This window comes from Saimiri boliviensis, chromosome X, assembly GCF_048565385.1.
Source record: "Saimiri boliviensis isolate mSaiBol1 chromosome X, mSaiBol1.pri, whole genome shotgun sequence".
Lineage (NCBI taxonomy): Eukaryota > Metazoa > Chordata > Mammalia > Primates > Cebidae > Saimiri > Saimiri boliviensis.
The window spans coordinates 130,583,855-130,602,405 of NC_133470.1; the positions used below are offsets into that span (position 1 = coordinate 130,583,855).

An 18,551-nucleotide genomic window follows, 5' to 3' on the forward strand; every position below is an offset into this window, starting at 1 on the left:
ACTAGGAGTTAACATCCTAGATAATCTAAGAGTAAATTCAGAGAAGTAATGTAAAGAGAATGGACTGATTGCAGACAGAATGGAAGAGGTCGTTTACAATCAAAGGAGGAAACAAATGCTAAGGAGATAAAGCATCTCCACACCAGATGCTTCAGTTTGGTTCAAACTAAGTGTATGGGGTAGGGGGGAGCGTTGAATCAGTGGAGTCTTTGTCAAAGGGGCAGGCCTGGTCTGCTTTAGGTAGACTCTTGGGACTTTATTAAAGAAAACTTACTTTAAACATCTTAAATTATTTTAAGAAAACTCTTTGAATAATAAGGAAGGGTATTTAGGTAATCCATGTGTGGTTAGAAATAATAGATATTAGAAATAATGAATGAAATAATAATGAAATACGTAAGTTAGCAATAATGGATGTTGTCCTATCCTAAATTATTTTAAAGTCTGAAAGGAACATATTTAGGTCCAATTTTAATGTTTAATTCTATTATGTCAGTCTTCTTTCCTCACTCATTCTTTCTTTCACTCACAGATTCCATTCGGCATAAAATACAATGAGAAATGGCTGCTGAATTTGCTTCAGAACAAATGCAGTGTATCTTTCATCCCAGTTGAGGTAAGAAAGGACAGTGAGGGAGACAAGAAAGAACAGGATAGGTAGGGGACTGGATGAGCACAGACTCAGGCCTCATATTTTGTTTCTCTCGCCACTCTCCCTGTAGTTTCACTATGAAAAAATGAATGCCACCTTCTTTGTGGAGAATGCCAGCATCGCCTCTGCACTGAAGAATGTCAGTGGCGAGATTTGGGATGAGGATAATGAAAAGGTGTGCATCAATTGAATGACCAGGGCTAGCATTGAGCAAGAGGGCAGGGCAAGGGTGAGGTCTTGCTTGATCTTGGGGCTCAGAGTTCCTAGTGTTTACCCGGCCCCTCTTGGGTTCTCTGCAGATATCAATCTTTGTCTGTCCTGATGGTATACCCGACTCTGTGCAGAGGGAGCTAAAGTCAGAAAAGGGGGAGCAGGTAAAGGTAATACAGACTCAGAGCAAGTTGTTTACACAAAGCCAGACCCACAGCTTCTTCCCCATCTATTGCCCCCTTCACCAACTCAGCTTCAGAGCCTCTGAATCCCATCTCTAACTCTGCAGCTGGCCGTGAACCAACAACAGGCTCTTGATATCCAGAAACTCCCCATTTACTCAGGTATGGCTGAGAACAGTGACTCTATGGCAGATAAGGGCAGAGGTGTCTGTGTGAGATGGAGACTTAGGGATGGCAACTTGAAGAGGGGTTAGTACTTATGCTGTACCAGCCGGGTCCCTCTCAGCCTTCTGGTTTTCTCCTCTCTGCTTCCTGGAGACTTTATGACCTGTGATACTAAAAGGGCACCGAATCCTAGAAAGGGCGTGGCTGCCTCCCTGAATGTCCATGAAGACAACATACCTAAGGTGAGGCTCATGCTGGGATTGAGGGTGAAAGTGGAAGAGATTAGCTGGGAGGCTAATGGGTCTAAGATATCCCCTGTTGGGGACCTTCACTCTTAATTCTTAACTCATTGGTCACCATAGCTTTTGCTCTTGAACTTAAGCAACAACAAACCCTACCAGATGCTTGACATTATGCCAAAGGCCCCCAACATCAACACGCTGAATTTCTTGAAAAATGAAATGAGGTGTAATACTCAGATAGTTCTTTGAAGAAAAAGTGGGAGGAGGGTTCATTAGGGCAGTGACAAGAGGCAAGGAAGTAGATTTGTTGGCAAGGTGGGAGACAGAGGGTTTAGGGCCCTCCAGCTGCTCTTTCCTGGGTCTATGTGGTTCTTCTGCAAAATTACAGGTGATGTCTTCAGGGGAGATGGACAAGTGGAAAGGGATAGAGCCAGGAGAGAAGTGTGTGGATAGAAGCCCAATGTGCACCACCTTCCTGGATAACTCCAACAACATAAAGTCAGTTGTACCCTCTGTCACCACCTAGGACCCTCTCTGTGTTTGATACTGCCCTTCTGCAGGAGGAGGCAGTCCTTGTCCTCTGGGAGGACCACAGACCCTCTCCTTCCCCGTCGCCCCACACTTCTCTCTGTGTCACTCACTCATCTGTGCTTAGAGGTCTCCTTTCCTTCCTCTGACATGCTCCCCTTTTCACCTGCTCTGGGGCGCATTTCCTGCCTGTATCCACCCAGCCTATTCCAGCATGCCCTCTGTGAAAGTGCTCTAGGAAGCAGGACTCCCCCACCTCCCCAGGACCAGCAATATTCTGATGCTGGTGCCTTGGACCAAGAAGAGTTTCCCAGCCCAGGTCTTCATGCTTCATCTTCTCCTTCTCTTGCTCCAAAACGGTTCCCGTACCTGTTCTGAGCTAACATGGGGGCTTCCCTGCCCCGTGCTGAGGGCTGAGGCTCTGGGTGGCTGCTCTCATGCCATCTTTTCCTCTCACCCAATGTCAGGAGCTGGGCCCTCCTTGGGGAGAAACCTGGGTTTTCTGAGTCAGGGGACCAGAAGTGGGCCACCTTCCTGAGGCAGTGGGCACAGGAGGCTGAGGAGACAAAAGGACAGGCCTCTCAGGGCACTGCCCCTCCTTCCCTCCACACCTCACATTGACCTGCCTGGGCCCTCGGAGGAGCCCAAGACAGGTAGCGTTCCTCGATCAAGGCACCAGCACACTGGGGCACAGGTGCTAGGGACCATCAGAAGAGAATGCAGTGGCCGAGAGAGGGGGTCCCCAGACTCTGAATCCCATGCTGAGCTGGGGCCTGATCCTTCACTCCTCCTGGGAGAAGGTCTCCTGTCCCCGTGGCTGCTCTGTTTCCCATGCCCAGCTCAGACTGAGCTCACACAGGTGAGAAAGGCTCCAGCTGCATCCAGCGGGCCCCAGCCCAACAGGTACATGTTTTCCTTTCCTGCCTCGGTCCCCAGGGCCAGCCAGGGGGCGGTGAGGGAAAGGGCTGCGACAGGGGAGCCCTTTTCTCCTCTCTTCCTCCCTGAAGTCCACCCCCACAGTAGAGCATCTTTCCCTTCCGTTCGCTTTGCATCAGGCTTCTCCTTTGTCTCTCATCTCCTATGTCTCCCCCGTCTCTCCCACCCCTACCTTCACCCCATTTCTACTGTCATCCCCCCCGCCTTCCTGCCTCCTGAGCCTGGCCTCGCTCACCTCCCTGTCCCAGCACCCTGGGCCATCCCTAAGGGCTTACCTGCTCTTGGCCAGGGCCAGGCCAGGCAGGTTGATGGGCAGCCAGTGAAGTAGCAGAGCCTTGGGTTCCCATCCCATTTCCTGCTCCCTGCAGAACATTCCATGGGGACTTGGACAAAGGTGAGGGAGGGAAGAAAGGAGGTAAGGAGGGGGGAAAATAATAAAAACTGGGCTCCCAGTGCTGTCCAGGGCAGGGACTCCAGAGTGTAGGTGGACACACGGTGCTGTGTCTCTGATGTAAGTGTGATTGCTCCTATGAGGAGGACAGCTCCACAGTTTCACCTAATGTTGTCTATTTTGTTTTGATTTTCGGCAGCTCCATCCTGGAATTGTTCCCTAAATTATTATGCTTGGTAAGTGTATTCCTTGATGATTGACTTTTCTAATTGGCACTGATGCTGCCCCCAACTGCCCGAAACCCCGTCAGGTATTGTCCAAGTTACATTATTGGATCTAACCCTTAAACCTCAAGGGAGGTGGGGAAGGTGATATAGACCCATGTAGAAACATGACAGAGTCTTCTTCACACAAATTCACAACAGGCTTCAGGTGGCGGCAATCCTGACTGTAGTCCTGCCCATGTAAATTCCAGAATGCTTTCACACCTGATCTCTGATCTCATCCTCTCCTGGGTCTATCCTTTTCCCTAATTATGCAGTGCCATCTCCCTGCTTTGCACTATTGACTTCCTCTTGCCTTCCCCAGGATGGCCAGCAGTCATCTGGACCAACTCCATGTGGTCTTGAAGCCCACAAGAGGTTACCAACCTGTAAGGTGAGAAGAGAGGATCCAGCAGGGTGGTGCATGAGGAAGTGGGGGGTACCATCTGTGGTCCTGGGGACTCTTTATTCCAGGGAAGCTTCTTTGGATCTGAGATGCTGAAGAATCTGGTCCTGCAATTCCTGAAGCAGTAAGTATTCCTGGGATTCTGAGGAAACAGAGGGCTAGGTCAGATGAGGTTACCCAAGTACAAGTCTGCCCACAGTGGGACTTTCAAGTCTCATTGGTCCCCAACAGGTATTACTTAACCTATGACTCTGGAGATCGACAGGGTCTCCTCGGTGCTTACCACGATGAGGCCTGCTTCTCCCTGAGCATTTCCTTCAACCCTGGGGACTCAGCCCTGTGAGTATCACAGCTCAGATCCTTGTCCAGGTCTGTGTGACTCCCCTGCAGAAAGATATCAGCTCCTGGAAATGCCCTCACTGGCCAGACTATCCACTCCTACTCCTCTTTTTCTCCTAGGAGCATTTTGTTCAAGTACTTCAAGGATAACAGGAATATAAAAATGCTCCAGAACCCCTGTAAGTGTGTGATAGAGAAGACTGGGCAGGGTAAGGGGGTGTGACGCGAACAATCAAAGGGGCCAAGGGTCAGGGTGTGGCAGCACCCCCATCCGTGCTTCTCTCCTTTATAGACCTTCGGGGGCAGCTGCTGAAGCACACAAAACGTGACATTGTGGACTTCCTCAGTGCATTGCCCAAAACTCAGCATGACCTCAGCTCCATCCTGGTGGACATGTGGTACCAGACGGTGAGCACCTGCTTCCTCCCTTGGGCAGGCCCAGAGAGCCAGAGGTGGGTAAGGAGGTTAAGGAGGATCCCGAGCACCTGAGCTCTTCCCTTTCAGGAATGGATGCTCTGCTTTTCTGTCAACGGGGTGTTCAAGGAGGGTGAGTGTCTGTAGAGTCCCCTCCCTCGATCCCCACTGCTTCCTCCCCCTGGCCGGGCTCCCTCTCAGAACTCTCCCAGCTTCCCTGATTTTGTCCCTTTCCCTCTCTTCTTCCCTCCATGTTTTCCCACCCCTACTGTGCCCGCAAACCACCCTGGTCTGAACTATGTCCATGACTGTCTGCCCTGCACAGCTCAGGCGTGCTTTAAGGACACGGACTGTGGAGTTTGACAGCTCTCATCCCAGGTTCTTACTCTGTGAACTTGTGCTGGTTACTTAACCCTTCAGTTCCCTCATTTGCAAAATGGGGCCAACAATAACCCATCTCTTGGGCTATGTGAAATAGGAATCAAGTGAACTTGTGGTTTTCACGGGGCCCCACACATGATAGGGGCCCTATCACTGGGAGCATATTGTTCCCGTTGTTGCCCTCGCCATTCCTGCCACATCCTCCTGACTCCATGTGAACAGTTGTCCTGGTCTACCCCGCTTCTGTGTGAGTGTCAAGCGAGACTCTGACTGGGGATCACCGTGTGAGCACGTAAAGCCTGTACAACTCTAAGGTGGTGGTGTTTGTTGTCTTTGAAGTGGAAGGACAGTCTCAGGGTTCTGTTCTTGCCTTCACCCGGACCTTCATCACTACCCCTGGTAGCAATTCCAGGTTAGTTCTGTGTTGTGGGTGGGAGCACCCATCCCAGCCTGGGGCTGGTGGTGTGGGAATGTGTTGGGTGCAGTCCTCGGGGTGTTCTCAATGTTGTAAAAAACCAACAGTCTAGTCTAGTAGTTTAGTGTGGGCAGGTGCAGTGGCTCATACCTGCAATCCCAGTATTCTAGGAAGCTGAAGGTGGGAGGACTGCTTGAGGCTGGGAGTTTGAGACCAGCTTAGGCAACACAGTGAGACACTGTCTCTACAAAAAATTTAAAAATTAGCTGGGTTTGGTGGTGTGCATCTATGACCCTGTCATTCAGGAGGTTGAGGTGGAAGGAGCTCTTGAGCCCAGGAGGTCGAAGTTGCAGTGAGCTGAGATCATACCACTGCACTCCAGCCTGGGTGACAAAGTGAGACCCTGTCTTGAAAAAGAAAACAGTATGAGCTCTGGAGTCAGAGGATGAGTTCTTTCCTGATGCAATACTCACTATGTGATTTTGGTCAAGTCATATGACCTCTTTGTAGTTCAGAATCTTCCTTTGAAAATGTTGATTACACTGTCCACTCCCTTGGGCTATTGTAAAGGGCAAATGTGAGTGCAAAACCATCCTCGGGTTGTAGGTAAACCTACAAAACTGGTGAAGCATGTAGGCAATCTTTCCAAAGGCGGGCTCTGTGGGAGGGTTAGAGGGTACCAGCCAAAAAGCTAGGAGGCAGGCAGAGTAGAGGTATCAAACAAATTGGGTTGCTGAACAGGAGGAAAAAGATCTTTGTTGGGGGTAGGGAGATGGATGTCTCTCTCTCTGGCTTCCTGACGGCCCATTTTTTTCTCAAGTTTATGCATCGTGAATGATGAGCTCTTTTTGCGAGGTACCAGCCACCCAAGGACCCAGAGTGCCTTGTTCGCCCTAGTGCCCACATCCTTCTCCAGCTCCATGCCTGCCTTCTCCCAGGAGCAGCAGAAAATGGTGCAGGGTTTCTCTGCCCGGTCTGGGATGAACTTCCAGCGGTCTCAGAAGTGAGTGCTGAGTGTGTATGGTGATTAATGATTGGTGTGAGCTGGGAGGAGCAGGGGAGTGAATAATAGGAACTTGCAGGTACTTGGTTTTGCTTATTTATTTCACTCAGTATCACACTGTACATTTCTCTCTTGGTACGTATTCAGCTACCTAGTTATTTTGAACAGATGTACCTTAGTTCTCTGAATTCTGTCATTCTAGAAAAATGACAAGAAAAGTCTCAATCATTTTAGGAGGTTTATTTGCCAAAGTTAAGGACGTGTGCCTGGGAGATAGGTCTATGCCTTTTAAAGATGATTTTAAGGACTCTAAATTTAAAGGGGAAAGGGTAGGATATTGAGAAGTACACAATTTTTATGTAAGGAGGGGGGTAGGGAAAATAGTTATTCATGCCTTTGTCTGGCTCAGTGAATCTGCATTTTTTTATGTAGGATGACATAGACAAATGGGGTGGGGGAACAATCAGATATGCATTTGTATCTGGTGGACAGGGGGGTGACTGCACCTATAAAGATAAGCTATCAATTTATGTTGTCATGGTGAAATTTTAACAGAAACACCTTGCAGTAAAGATCTTGCAGCTCACAAGGAATTTCCTTGTGGACAAAATATGGGGGAGGTGAATAGCTTTTCATCTTGTAGCTGTCTTATTTAGGAACCAAAAGTGGAGGCAGGTTTGCATGACCCAGTTCCCAGCTTGACTTTTCCCTTTAGCTTAGTGATTTTGGGACCCCAAGATTTATTTCCCTTTCACAGTTCAGTGGATCCTGTTCCTTTGTTGATAGACATTTGGCTTTTCTGGATTTTTCCCCCATGATACACTATGTCACAGGGTTCCTTCTGTTGCAATAAATTCCAGTAAATGCTGACATGTTTCTGTTGCATAAATTAAGAAATGGCATTGTGTTGTCAGAGTGTCTCCACTTGGATCCTAATGGATGTTACCTGTCCTTCCTCCACCACAGATGCCTTCATAACAACCAGCAGGACTAGAGCAGAGCTGTTCCAGTTCTTGCACCACCCAAGGTTAAGTCTAGGAATTCAGTCCAAGTGAGGAGAGGCTGGGTGGCCTGGGGATGGAACTTTGGGCTTCCAACTCTGCTGATCTCCCAACGCCCTCCTGCACTTCCTCTTGGCTAAGAGCAAGATCCCAGAGAAGGCCCTCACATAGACTGACCTAGGATCCTGAAAACAAAGCCCTAAGAAGAAATCCTTAAGTGTCATAATCTTCAGCCTCATCATCTTCCCTGCATTTTTGTTCCAATAGGTGTACATCCCTGTGACTGAATCAGAAGATTTGGCTGTGGCTAAGAAGCCAAAGCCCAACTCACAGGGCTGACTCTCATCGTTCCAAAGGGGCCAGTTGTTCTGTGAACTTGTCCACCCCTGTCACCCCCAGGATCTCTGTTTCTTTTCACAGTAAAGAATGATGCTGCCTGTTATGTCAAATCCCTGCAAAATCCATTTGATTCAGACATTATTAGCTCTGTGTTGAATAGAAGTGGCATGAGTGACATTCTTTTCTTATTCCAGTCTTTGAGGAAAAACTTTCAGTCTTTCACCATTGAGTATGATTTTACTCGTGAGTTTTTCATATATGGCCTTTATTATATTAATATGATTTCCTTCTATTCCTAGTTTATTGAGTGTTTTCAATTGTAAAAGGGTATAAGTTTTGTGAAATGCTTTTTCTAAATCGAGATAATTATGTGCACTTTCCCCTTCATTCTGTTAATATAGTTCATTACATTACTTGATTTTTATATGCTGAACCATACTTGTATTCCAGGAATAAATCCCACTTGGTCACCATGTATAACCTTTTAACATCCTGTTGAATTTAGCTTGCAAGTATTTTGTTGAGGATATTTGCATCAGTATCCATAAAGGGTACTGTTCTATAGTTTTCTTGTAATACCTTTGAAATTATTTTTAAAAGTTATATTTACACTGCACTGTAGTCTATTAAGTGTGCAATAGCATTGTTTAAAAAATGTAACTATCCTAATTTTAAAATATTTTATTGCTAAAAAATGCTAATGATGATCCAAGCCTTCAGTGAGTCATAATCTTTTTGCTGAAATAATAAATGGTCTTACCTTAATGTTAGTGGCTGCTTATTGATCAGGGTGATGGCTGCTGAAGATTGGGTTGGCTCTGGCAATCTCTTAAGACAACAATAGCTGGGTGCAGTGACACATGCCTGTAGTCCCAGATACCTGGGAGGCTGAGGAGAGAGTATCCCTTGAGTGCCGGAGTTTGAGTCCAGCCTGGTCAACCTAGTGAGACCCCTGACTCTTAAATTTTAAAAAGACAGCAATGAAGTTGTTGCTGCATCGATTGACTCTTCCTTACGTGAACGATTTCTCTGTAGCATGTAATGCTGTTTGATAGCATTTACCCACAGTAGAACTCCTTTCAAAATTGGAATCAATCTTCTCAAAGGCTGTCATTGCTGTATCAACTAAGTTTATGCCATATTTTAAATCCTTTGTTGTTATTTCCACATTGTTCACATCATCTTCACCAGGAGTAGGTTCCATCTTGAGAAACCATTTCTTTCCTCATCCATAAGAAACAACTTCTCATCCATTTAAGTTTTATCATAACATTGCAGCAATTTATTCACATCTTCGGGCTCCACTGCTGATTCTAGTTCTCTTGCTATTTCTACCACATCTGCAGTGAGTTCCTCCACTGAAGTCATGAAACCCTCAAAGTCATCCATGAGAATTGGAATCAACTTCTTCCAAACTCCTCTTAATGTTGATATTTTGACCTCCTCTGAACATGATTCAGAAATGTTCTTAATAGCATTTAGAATGGTGAATCCCTTCCAGAAGATTTTCAGTTTATTTTGTCTTAATCCATCAGAGGAATCACTGTCTATGGCAGCTGTAGCCTTATGAAATGTATTTCTTAAATAATAAACCTTGAAAGTCAAAATTACTTCTTGATCCTTGGGCTGCAAAATAGATGCTGTATTACCAGGCATGAAAACGATGTTAATTTCTTTGCATATATTCATCAGAGCTCTTCAGTAACTAAGTACATTGTCAATAAACAGTAATATTTTGAAAAGAATCTTTTTTACTGAGCAATAGTTCTCAAAAGTTTATTTAAAATATTCAATAAACCAGGTTGTAAAAAGATATGTTATCATCCAGGCTTGGTTGTTCAATTTCTAGAGCACAAACAGAGTAGATTTAGCATAATTCTTTAGGATCCTAGGATTTTTAGAATGGTCAATGAGCATTGGCTTCAACTTAAGGTCACCAGCTGCATAAGCCCCTAATAAAAGAAAGTGAGTTTGTTCTTTGAAGCTTTGAAGCCAGTCATTGACGTCTCACTAGCTATAAAAGTATTAGATAGCATCTTCTTCCAGTGGAAGGTTGTTTCATCTATATTGAACATTTGTCATTTAGTGTAGCCACCTTCATCAATTATCTTAGCTAAATCTTCTGGATAACCTGCTGCATTTGCAGCTTCCATATCAGCACTTGCTGTTTTACCTTGTGCTGTTGTATTATTGAGATAACTTCTTTTCTCAAACTCCACGAACCAGCCTCTGCTAGATTCGAACTTTTCTTCTGCAGCTTCTTTCACTCTCTCAGCCTTCATACAACTGAAGAGAGTTAATGCCTTGCTCTGTATTAGGCTTCGGCTTAAGGGAGTGTTGTGGCTGGTTTTATCTATTATTCAGATCACTAAAACTTTCTCCATATTAGCAATAAGACTGTTTTGCCTTTTTAAAATCACTCATGTGTTCACTAGAATAGTGTGTTTAATTTCCTTTAAAAATATTCCTTTTGCATTAACTACTTGGCTAACCGTTCAGTACAAGAGGCCTAGCTTTTGGTCTATTTTGTCTTTTGACCTGCCTTCCTCAATACACTTAATAATTTCTAGTTTTTTTCTTTTCTGACATGGAGTCTTGTTCTGTTACCCAGGCTGGGGTGCAGTGGTGTGAACTCAGCTCACTGCAGAGGTTGCAGTGCGCCAAGATCATGCCACTGCACTCCAGCCTAAGCCATAGAACAAGACTCTGTCTCAAAAGGAAAAAACAAACAAACAAACAAACAAACAAACAAAAAACATACACACACACAATAGTTTTTCATTTTGATGAAGTCTAGATTTTCTCTTTTTCTTTGCTACTTCTGGTATTGGTGTCATATCTAAGAATCTTTTGAATTCAAGAGTCATTTGAATCTAAGAAGCCTTTGTAATCCAAGGTCACAAATATTTATCCCCATATTTTCCTATAAGAATTTTATAGTTCTAGCTCTTCCATTTAGGTCTTTGACCCAGTTTGAATTAATTTTTTATAAGATGGGAGCTAAGAGTGTAACTTAGCTCCTGCCTCAGCCTCCTGAGTAGCTAGGACTATAAGCACGTGCCACTACTCCTGGCTAATTTTTCTATTTTTTCAGTAGAGATGGAGTTTTGCCATGTTGGCTAGGCTGGTCTCGAACTCCTGATCTCAAGTCATCCACACCCTCTTGGCCTCCCAAAGTGCTGGGATTACAGGCGTGAGCCACTGCACCCGGCCAATAGAATCGTTTTGACAGTCCAAAAGTAAAGCTATGTGACTAATCTCAACTGAATTTTGACAAGAGTGCCAAGACAATCCAGTGGAGAAATAATTGTCTTTTCAACAAAAGGTGCTGGGGCAATTGGATAGCCACATATAAAAGAATGGTTACACTCTTAGCTCCCACCTTAAAAAAATTAATTCAAACTGGGTAAAAGACCTAAATGGAAGAGCTAGAACTATAAAATTCTTATAGGAAAATGTGGGGATAAATATTTGTGACCTTGGATTACAAAGGATTCTTAGATTTAAATGACTCTTGAATTCAAAAGATTCTTAGATATGACACCAATACCAGAAGTAGCAAAGAAAAAGAGAAAATCTAGACTTCATCAAAATTAAAAACTATTGTGTGTTCTCTCGGCCTTAGAGCCATTTTTTTTGGAAACCTCTGTGCCATGAGAGCCAAGTGGAGGAAGAAACGAATGCGCAGGCTGAAGCGCAAAAGAAGAAAGATGAGGCAGAGGTCCAAGTAAACCGCTAGTTTGTTGCACCGTGGAGGCCACAGGAGCAGAAACATGGAATGCCAGACGCTGGGGATGCTGGTACAAGTGGTGGGACTGCATGCTACTGTCTAGAGCTTGTCTCAATGGATCTAGAACTTCATCGCCATCTGATCGTCGATCACCTCTGAGACCCACCTTGCTCATAACCAAAACTGCCCATGTTGGTCCTTTGCCCTGGACCTGTGACATTCTGGACTATTTCTGTGTTTACTTGTGGCCGAGTGTAACAACCATAAAATAAATCACCTCTTCCGCTGTCTTAGCTGAAGAAAAAAACAAAAACAAACAAACAAACAAACAAAAAAAACAAAACTATTGTGTGTGTGTATGTGTGTTTTTTTTTTTTTTCCTTTTGAGACAGAGTCTTGTTCTATGGCTTAGGCTGGAGTGCAGCGGCATGATCTTGGCGCACTGCAACCTCTGCCTCCCAGGTTCAAGCGATTTTCCTGCCTCGCCTCCTGAGTAGCTGGGACTACAGGCATGCACCGCCACATCCAGTTAATTTTTTGTATTTTTAGCAGACATGGGGTTTCACCATGCTGGCCAGGCTGGTCTTGAATTCCTGACCTCAAGTGATCTGCCTGCTTCGGCCTCCCAAAGTCCTGGGATTACACGCATCAGCCACCGTGACTGGCGAGACACTATTTTGTTTCAAAAGGCACTATTATGAAAGTGGTTAAAAAAATCCACAGAATGGGCTAACATATCTGCAAATCATATATGCAGTGAGGCATTTCTGTCTAGAATATATAAAAACCCTTGCAACTCAATAATAATTAAAAAAAACCCAAATAAAAAGTGCACAAAGATCCGAATGGACATTGATCCAAGGAGGATATACAAATTACCAATAAGCACATGAAAAGGTGCACCATATCATCAGTCATCAGGAAAATGCAAATCAAAACCACCATGATAAATGGCTGGAATCAAAATTTCAGATAATAACAAATGTCGACAAAAATGTGGAGAAATCAAAACCGTCATACACTACTGGTAGCAATGTAAAATACTCAGCCAGTTTGGGAAATCGTTTGGCAATTCCTCAAGTGAGTAATCATAGTGGCATCATAAAGCTTGAAAACATCATGCTAAATAAAAAAACCAATTTCTAAATAATATACAAATTCATTCATATGAAATATCAAAATAGGGAAATCTATAGACAGAAAACATTAGTAATTGGTTTGGTATGAAGAGGATGGGGGAACAGGGGAGTGATAGCAAAAGAATAGGAGGTTGCTTTTTCAGGTGATGAAAATATCCATGGTGATGGTTGCACGTATCTATGAATACACTAAAAAACATTTTTTACACTTTAAATGGGCAAATGTTATGGTTTGTAAATTACATCTCTATAAAGTTGTTTTTAAAAAATATAAATTGAGGCCAGGCATGGTGGCTCATGTCTGTAATCCCAGTACTCAGGAGGCTGAGGAGGGCGGATCACCTAAGGTCAGGAGTTTGAGACCAGTAGGGCTAACATGGCTGAAACCCTATCTCTCCTAAAAATATATTTTTTAAATTAGCTGGTCATGATGGCATGCACCTGTAGTCCCAGCTACTCCAGAGGCTGAGGCAGGAGAATCCCTTGAACCCGAGAGGCAGAGGTTGCAGTGAACCAAGATCTTGTCACTGCACTCCTGCTTGGTTGACAGAGTGAGACTTCATCTCAAAAAAAAAAAAAAAAAAAAAAAAAAAAAGATAGAAATTGAAACTTAACCAGCCTTGGTTACTTGGTTATTATTTGAATTTGAGAGACAACGTAGAGCAATTCAAGGATAATGACCACGTTTCTGGATTGGTAAATGGGTGAGTACTAAGGTAGAAAACAAAGGAAAATAAACAGGTCTAACATAGGAAGAAGTGAGAGAGAGAGAGGGAGAGAAAATAATAATAATAATAATAATAATAATAATAATAATAATTAAGGGGTTCCACAGGCTTCTGAGTTGAGAAAGCCAAGTGTAGTAAGAATGGTCAGTGGAGCGTGTTCCTCAGGCCCTAACACAAATGAAGAGGTATCAGAGTGGGTATGGACTGGCAGATAGTGACCCTGCAGCAAGACTAGGTGCTTTCTGGGTGACCTGGAGGTGAGGCAGTTAGGGTGAGGGTCCCACTACTCTGCACTACCAAAGCCAAGTGAGAGATAGCAAAAATGTCCCAAAGAGGCTTTTCCCTGGGGTGGGTGAAAAAGAGAAGAGAGCAGGCAGGTTTGAGAACTGCTCTCCACTCCCGCCACGTCAATTACTTCTAGGCTTTTCTTGGAATCTGTCACCACAGAGCTGTAGAAAAGCCCTATTCTGGTTTCCAGAATGGGAAGAGACATCCCAGCTATGCTGAGAAGTGAGTTAGTAGGCGGGAATTTGGGGAAGAAACGGAGGGAAGGAGTCAAAGTCACGTATTAAAGTCACCACCTTGGTAACCTGTCGATTTATATTTTTGGAATAAGCAACAGAATTAGGAGTCTGGACGTAGGAAATGAGAAACTCTGGAATATAGCAGTGGAAGACCAGCACCTTCCCAACCTCTTGTCAGGGCAGGGATGATCTATCTCTGCAATACTCAACCTGCCTTGGCCTCACAGCTCTTCCTTTTGCTTAGGTCTTCAAACCATCAATATTAGTAGCCATTAATTTTAGCAGGTGGCATTAGTTGTCAGCAAATGCTTTTTCGTATTTAATGAATGTTTATTATAATACAATAAAATAGAAATGTTTATCAACAAAACCTGAAATTTGTCCCAGAGGATAAAAAGGTAGAATATTTACATAAAACAGCCAAGATCTGACAACAGAACTGCTTCCTGAAGATTTGCTTCGCAGATAATTTTCAAAACACCAACGCCCTTCAGGAAATTTTCTCTCCTTTTTGTCCAAAAAATTTTCAAACAAGTGTGAATGTTCGAAAACATTTTCTAAAATTTCTCTGGTGTGGAGCCCAGAGAAAATGTTTTCTGTGTGGTATAGATGAACATAAACTATATATATATATATATATATATATATATATATATATATATATTTATATATAAATATATATTTTACATATAAATATACATTTATATATAAATATATAAAATATTTATATATTTATATATAAAAATATATTTATATATATTTATATATAAATATTTTATATATAAATATATATATATATATTTACTTTTCCAGGTTGAAGTGTTTCTTTCAAAAATAAAATTGATTATTTTCAATTTTGTGAGGCATGCTGATTTTTAAAAAGGAAATAAACAGAAATTATTAGGAAGCATATACACAGTCAGGGTGGACAGAAAGCATAAAAGGCCAAGGCCAAGACCATAGGATGACGGTTTGGGGTGGGGGAAAGGAAGGGTACAGAGCCTCCCCGGTAACTGAAGATGGGTAAACTCCAACGGCAAGGCGATGATGCCACTTGCGGGCCCTCAGATTGGAGAGGACGGAGATGAGTGACTGGGCTGTGCGCACTGGGGCACCGCGCACAGCGCACAGATGGGAGGAGGGGGCTGTCTGTGTTTTCTAAGAGGGGAGTTTCAGTTGACTGGCTGCCGGCCCGTGGGGGTTGGTGGGTAGGAGGTTGAGCTTGGCGGTGACGCGCGGCTCTCACGTGACCGGGAGCTGCAGCGCTACGCAGCCTTCGGTGCAGCAGTCACTTGCGTCTGGCTACCAGCTCCCCGCTGCCCTGCGCTCGGCGGGCTGGCATCCGGCCCCAGGAAAAGCGGAGCAGGTAAGGGCCCCGGGCCCGCGAGCCCTGGCCTGGCCGGCGGCGGCTCACGGACCCCGGCCACGGGCGCAGCTTACTCCCGCCAGCTTACTCCACACCCCAACATTCTTGGGAACATGGGGGTCCTCTGGGGTGGGCAAGCAGGGGCGGCTGGGGGTCCAGGGGCAGCAGAACAACCAAGAGCGATGGAAAACCACCCCGGAGTCCTTGCAGAAAACCGGTGAACACCACAGCGGGGGCGGGGGCGGGGGGTTGTGCGTGGGGGGCGGGGGGGTGCGTGGGGGGCGGGGGGTGCGTGGGGGGCGGGGGGGTGCGTGGGGGGCGGGGGGTGCGTGGGGGGCGGGGGGGTGCGTGGGGGGCGGGGGGGTGCGTGGGGGGCGGGGGGTGCGTGGGGTGCGTGGGGGTGCGTGGGGGGCGGGGGGGTGCGTGGGGGGCGGGGCGGCCGAGGGTTGGGGCGGGGAGCGGGAGTCGTGGGGCCTGGTAGTGAGGAGGGCCCGGGCCAGTGAAGGAGGTGGGTGGTGGAGGGTCCTCGCTAGCGTTCCGCTGCAGCAGCCCCCACTCCCCACACCCCGGCCGGTCTTCAGGTCTGCGAGGCTAAGTGTGCCGGCGGCGCACCTCGCGGCGAGAATCCCGAGGAGGAGGAGACCGCAAGGATAGGCCCAGGTCAGTGCGAGGGACGGTGGTCGGGGCGCGTGCGGAGTCCAGTTAGTGGTCCCCTCCCAGTTCTCCCATCTCCCGTCCTCCATTTTGGTGCCTGCCAAGATCTAGGGGTGGATCTGTAGGGAAAATGGTGGGTTTGAGGGGAGGGGGGGGAAACACGAAAAGTGGGGGGGCTCGAATGAGGGCCCCCTAGTGGGCGCACGAAGCCTCTCAGGTGGGATACATGAAATTAGACAGAATAAAACATGTTGATATCCATGACGCTGAATCCTGAAAATAAGTAGTCGTGCCTCTGTCCTCGGTACTGAAGCGTTCACCAGCTTTTCAGCCGCTTTTCTCTCCTTTTGTCCCCTAGGAGTAATGGAGTCCAAAGAGAAACGAGCGTTAAACAATCTCAGCATGGAAAATGCCGACCAAGAAAATGAAGAAAAGGAAGAGAAGAAGCAAGTTGCTAGTAAAGGGGAGCCCTTGGCCCTCCCTTTGGATGCTGGTGAATACTATGTGCCCAGAGGAAATCGTAGGCGGTTCCGCGTTAGGCAGCCCATCCTGCAGTATAGATGGGACATGGTGCATAGGCTTGGAGAACCACAGGCAAGGATGAGAGAGGAGAATATGGAAAGGCTTGGGGAGGAGGTGAGACAGCTGATGGAAAAGCTGAGGGAAAAGCAGTTGAGTCATAGTCTGCGGGCTGTCAGCACTGACCCCCCTCACCATGACCATCACGATGAGTTTTGCCTTATGCCCTGAATTCTTATTAGGGAGACAGACCCCTGCTTTCGAAATTTACATGTTCATGATGTGCCCTTGTTGTAAACCTTTATCTGTCACTTGTTTACGTGGGTCTCCTATTACCAGCTTCTAATTCAATATTGTGTTTCTGACCCAGTCTGTAAGATTTTTGTTAGCAGAAGAATTTTACCTATTGCATGGAAAGATGTTCATTATATATTGTGAAGTTAATAAAGCAGCTTTAAAAAGTAATCTATTCTTTTTTATTAAAAAATTTGTATTAATCAACTTAATATATGAAAAGTACTGAAATTAAACATACCAAAGGATTAATATACGGACTCATTCAGTGAAATGGGTTAATGTATTTTTTATATTTTCTGTAATTTGAGAATAATTGAAAACATTTTAAAATAACCTTTGAAAGCAGTAGAATCGCTTAATGAATACTTGCTGATCAGCACTATTCAAAATAGCAAAGACATGGAATCAACATAAATGTCCATCAATGAGAGACTGAATAAAGAAAACGTACATATACATCATGGAATACTATGCAGACATAAACACAAAGAAATCATGTCTTTTATGGTAATATGGATAGAGCTGGGAGCTATTATCTTTAGCAAACTAATGCAGGAACAGAAAACCAAATACTGCATCTTCTCGCTTTTAAGTGGGAGTTAAATGAAAACTCATGAACACAAAAAGGGAAAACACACACTGGGATCTGTGGGGGTGGAGAGTGGGAAGAGAGAGAGGAACATAAAAGATAGGGTGCTAGGCTTAATACCTGGGTGATAAAATAATCTGTACAACAGCCCCCCCACCTGCCCATGACACAAATTTACCTATGTAACAAACCTTCACATATGCCCTGGAACCTAAATTAAAGTTTTTTTAAACAAAGAAAAAAGTACCTGCTGATCAAATTTGGATCTCTTAGGTGAATAAACCCAGGAATTTGTATACATTGGGGGTGGCATTTCCTTCACATGACTGGAATGAGGTCATTTGTGTAAGATCTGTGTTTACCTGTTTTTTCTCCTGTCCACACCTAATATGCAAGACTCCCATCCTCAGATATTCCCTTCAGATATTTACCAGAGTGTTCAAAGGCAGGTCTCACTAGTCCAGCATACCTCCTGTTCTCAGAATTGAAATGTATGTTGGCCATGCCGATTTCTTCCTAATGAGGCAGGCACTTAACAAAAGTAGAATTAATAATGACAGAATTAGGAGCTATGAGTTTTTGTCTGGGTTCAGTTTCTAAACAAGTAAATAACTTTGGATATATAACTTTGATTACTTGCCATTACTAAAGAAACACTGGGTTCATTTAGTAATGTCATAGTGTTTCTAAAACTATGCTAATCTGCCACCTGTGTGAGAATCACTGGGGGACTTTCTTGAAAATGTGGTTTGTACAAAGTTCTAGGGTCTCAACCTAGATCCCTTAAATGGGGCTTCAGAACTTTTGTTTTTAGCAACCTTTCCTGGTGATTCTGATGCACATTAATGTCTAGATTGCTTCTGGTATATGTATTTACTATGATACCAATTCTTAAAAGCCATAATAATTAGAAGAATATAAAGGTGAATATCTGAATTCAGTTGAGGGAAGCATTAAAATGTAAAGGATGAGATCATGAAAAAAACATTAGACTTATTACATAACAATTTGAATTTTGTTCTCTTTTGTGGGATAATAGGTGATTTTTTTGTACTGAACTGCATTTTTCTTTCTTTCCTTTTTTTTTTTTTTTTTTTTTTTTTTTGAGATGGGAGTTTCCCTCGTTGCCCAGGCTGGA

The 18,551-nt window shown here is 44.6% G+C and overlaps 2 protein-coding genes and 1 long non-coding RNA gene across 3 annotated transcripts in view; all 3 read left to right on the forward strand.

The window, feature by feature from the left end:
* The window catches only part of NXF3 (nuclear RNA export factor 3), a 34,163-nt gene extending 27,632 nt beyond the window's left edge, over positions 1-6,531 (forward strand). The window contains exons 6-20 of the mRNA XM_039464010.2: positions 533-616; positions 723-827; positions 952-1,032; positions 1,152-1,206; positions 1,363-1,451; positions 1,840-1,949; positions 3,506-3,542; positions 3,895-3,963; positions 4,044-4,099; positions 4,207-4,314; positions 4,435-4,493; positions 4,607-4,722; positions 4,819-4,861; positions 5,449-5,521; positions 6,345-6,531. Of these exons, the coding sequence (XP_039319944.2) occupies positions 533-616; positions 723-827; positions 952-1,032; positions 1,152-1,206; positions 1,363-1,451; positions 1,840-1,949; positions 3,506-3,542; positions 3,895-3,963; positions 4,044-4,099; positions 4,207-4,314; positions 4,435-4,493; positions 4,607-4,722; positions 4,819-4,861; positions 5,449-5,521; positions 6,345-6,531 (1,272 nt within the window). The remainder of the gene's footprint in view (positions 1-532; positions 617-722; positions 828-951; positions 1,033-1,151; positions 1,207-1,362; positions 1,452-1,839; positions 1,950-3,505; positions 3,543-3,894; positions 3,964-4,043; positions 4,100-4,206; positions 4,315-4,434; positions 4,494-4,606; positions 4,723-4,818; positions 4,862-5,448; positions 5,522-6,344) is intronic.
* Positions 6,532-11,493: 4,962 nt separating this feature from the next.
* On the forward strand, positions 11,494-11,890 carry LOC141582680 (uncharacterized). The gene has a single exon (XR_012515564.1). It is a non-coding gene; the product is annotated as an uncharacterized LOC141582680 (long non-coding RNA).
* A 3,341-nt stretch (positions 11,891-15,231) lies between these two features.
* Positions 15,232-16,992, forward strand: BEX1 (brain expressed X-linked 1). Its single transcript, XM_039463959.2, has 3 exons — positions 15,232-15,354; positions 15,936-16,014; positions 16,367-16,992. Exon 3 carries the CDS (start codon positions 16,372-16,374, stop codon positions 16,756-16,758), a length of 387 nt encoding a protein of 128 aa, XP_039319893.1. The 5' UTR covers positions 15,232-15,354; positions 15,936-16,014; positions 16,367-16,371; the 3' UTR covers positions 16,759-16,992.
* Positions 16,993-18,551: the final 1,559 nt, after the last annotated feature.

Bases quoted from the DNA above. Each gene is read 5' to 3' on its own strand.
- BEX1 (XM_039463959.2), top strand. From the start codon at position 16,372: ATGGAGTCCAAAGAGAAACGAGCGTTAAACAATCTCAGCATGGAAAAT.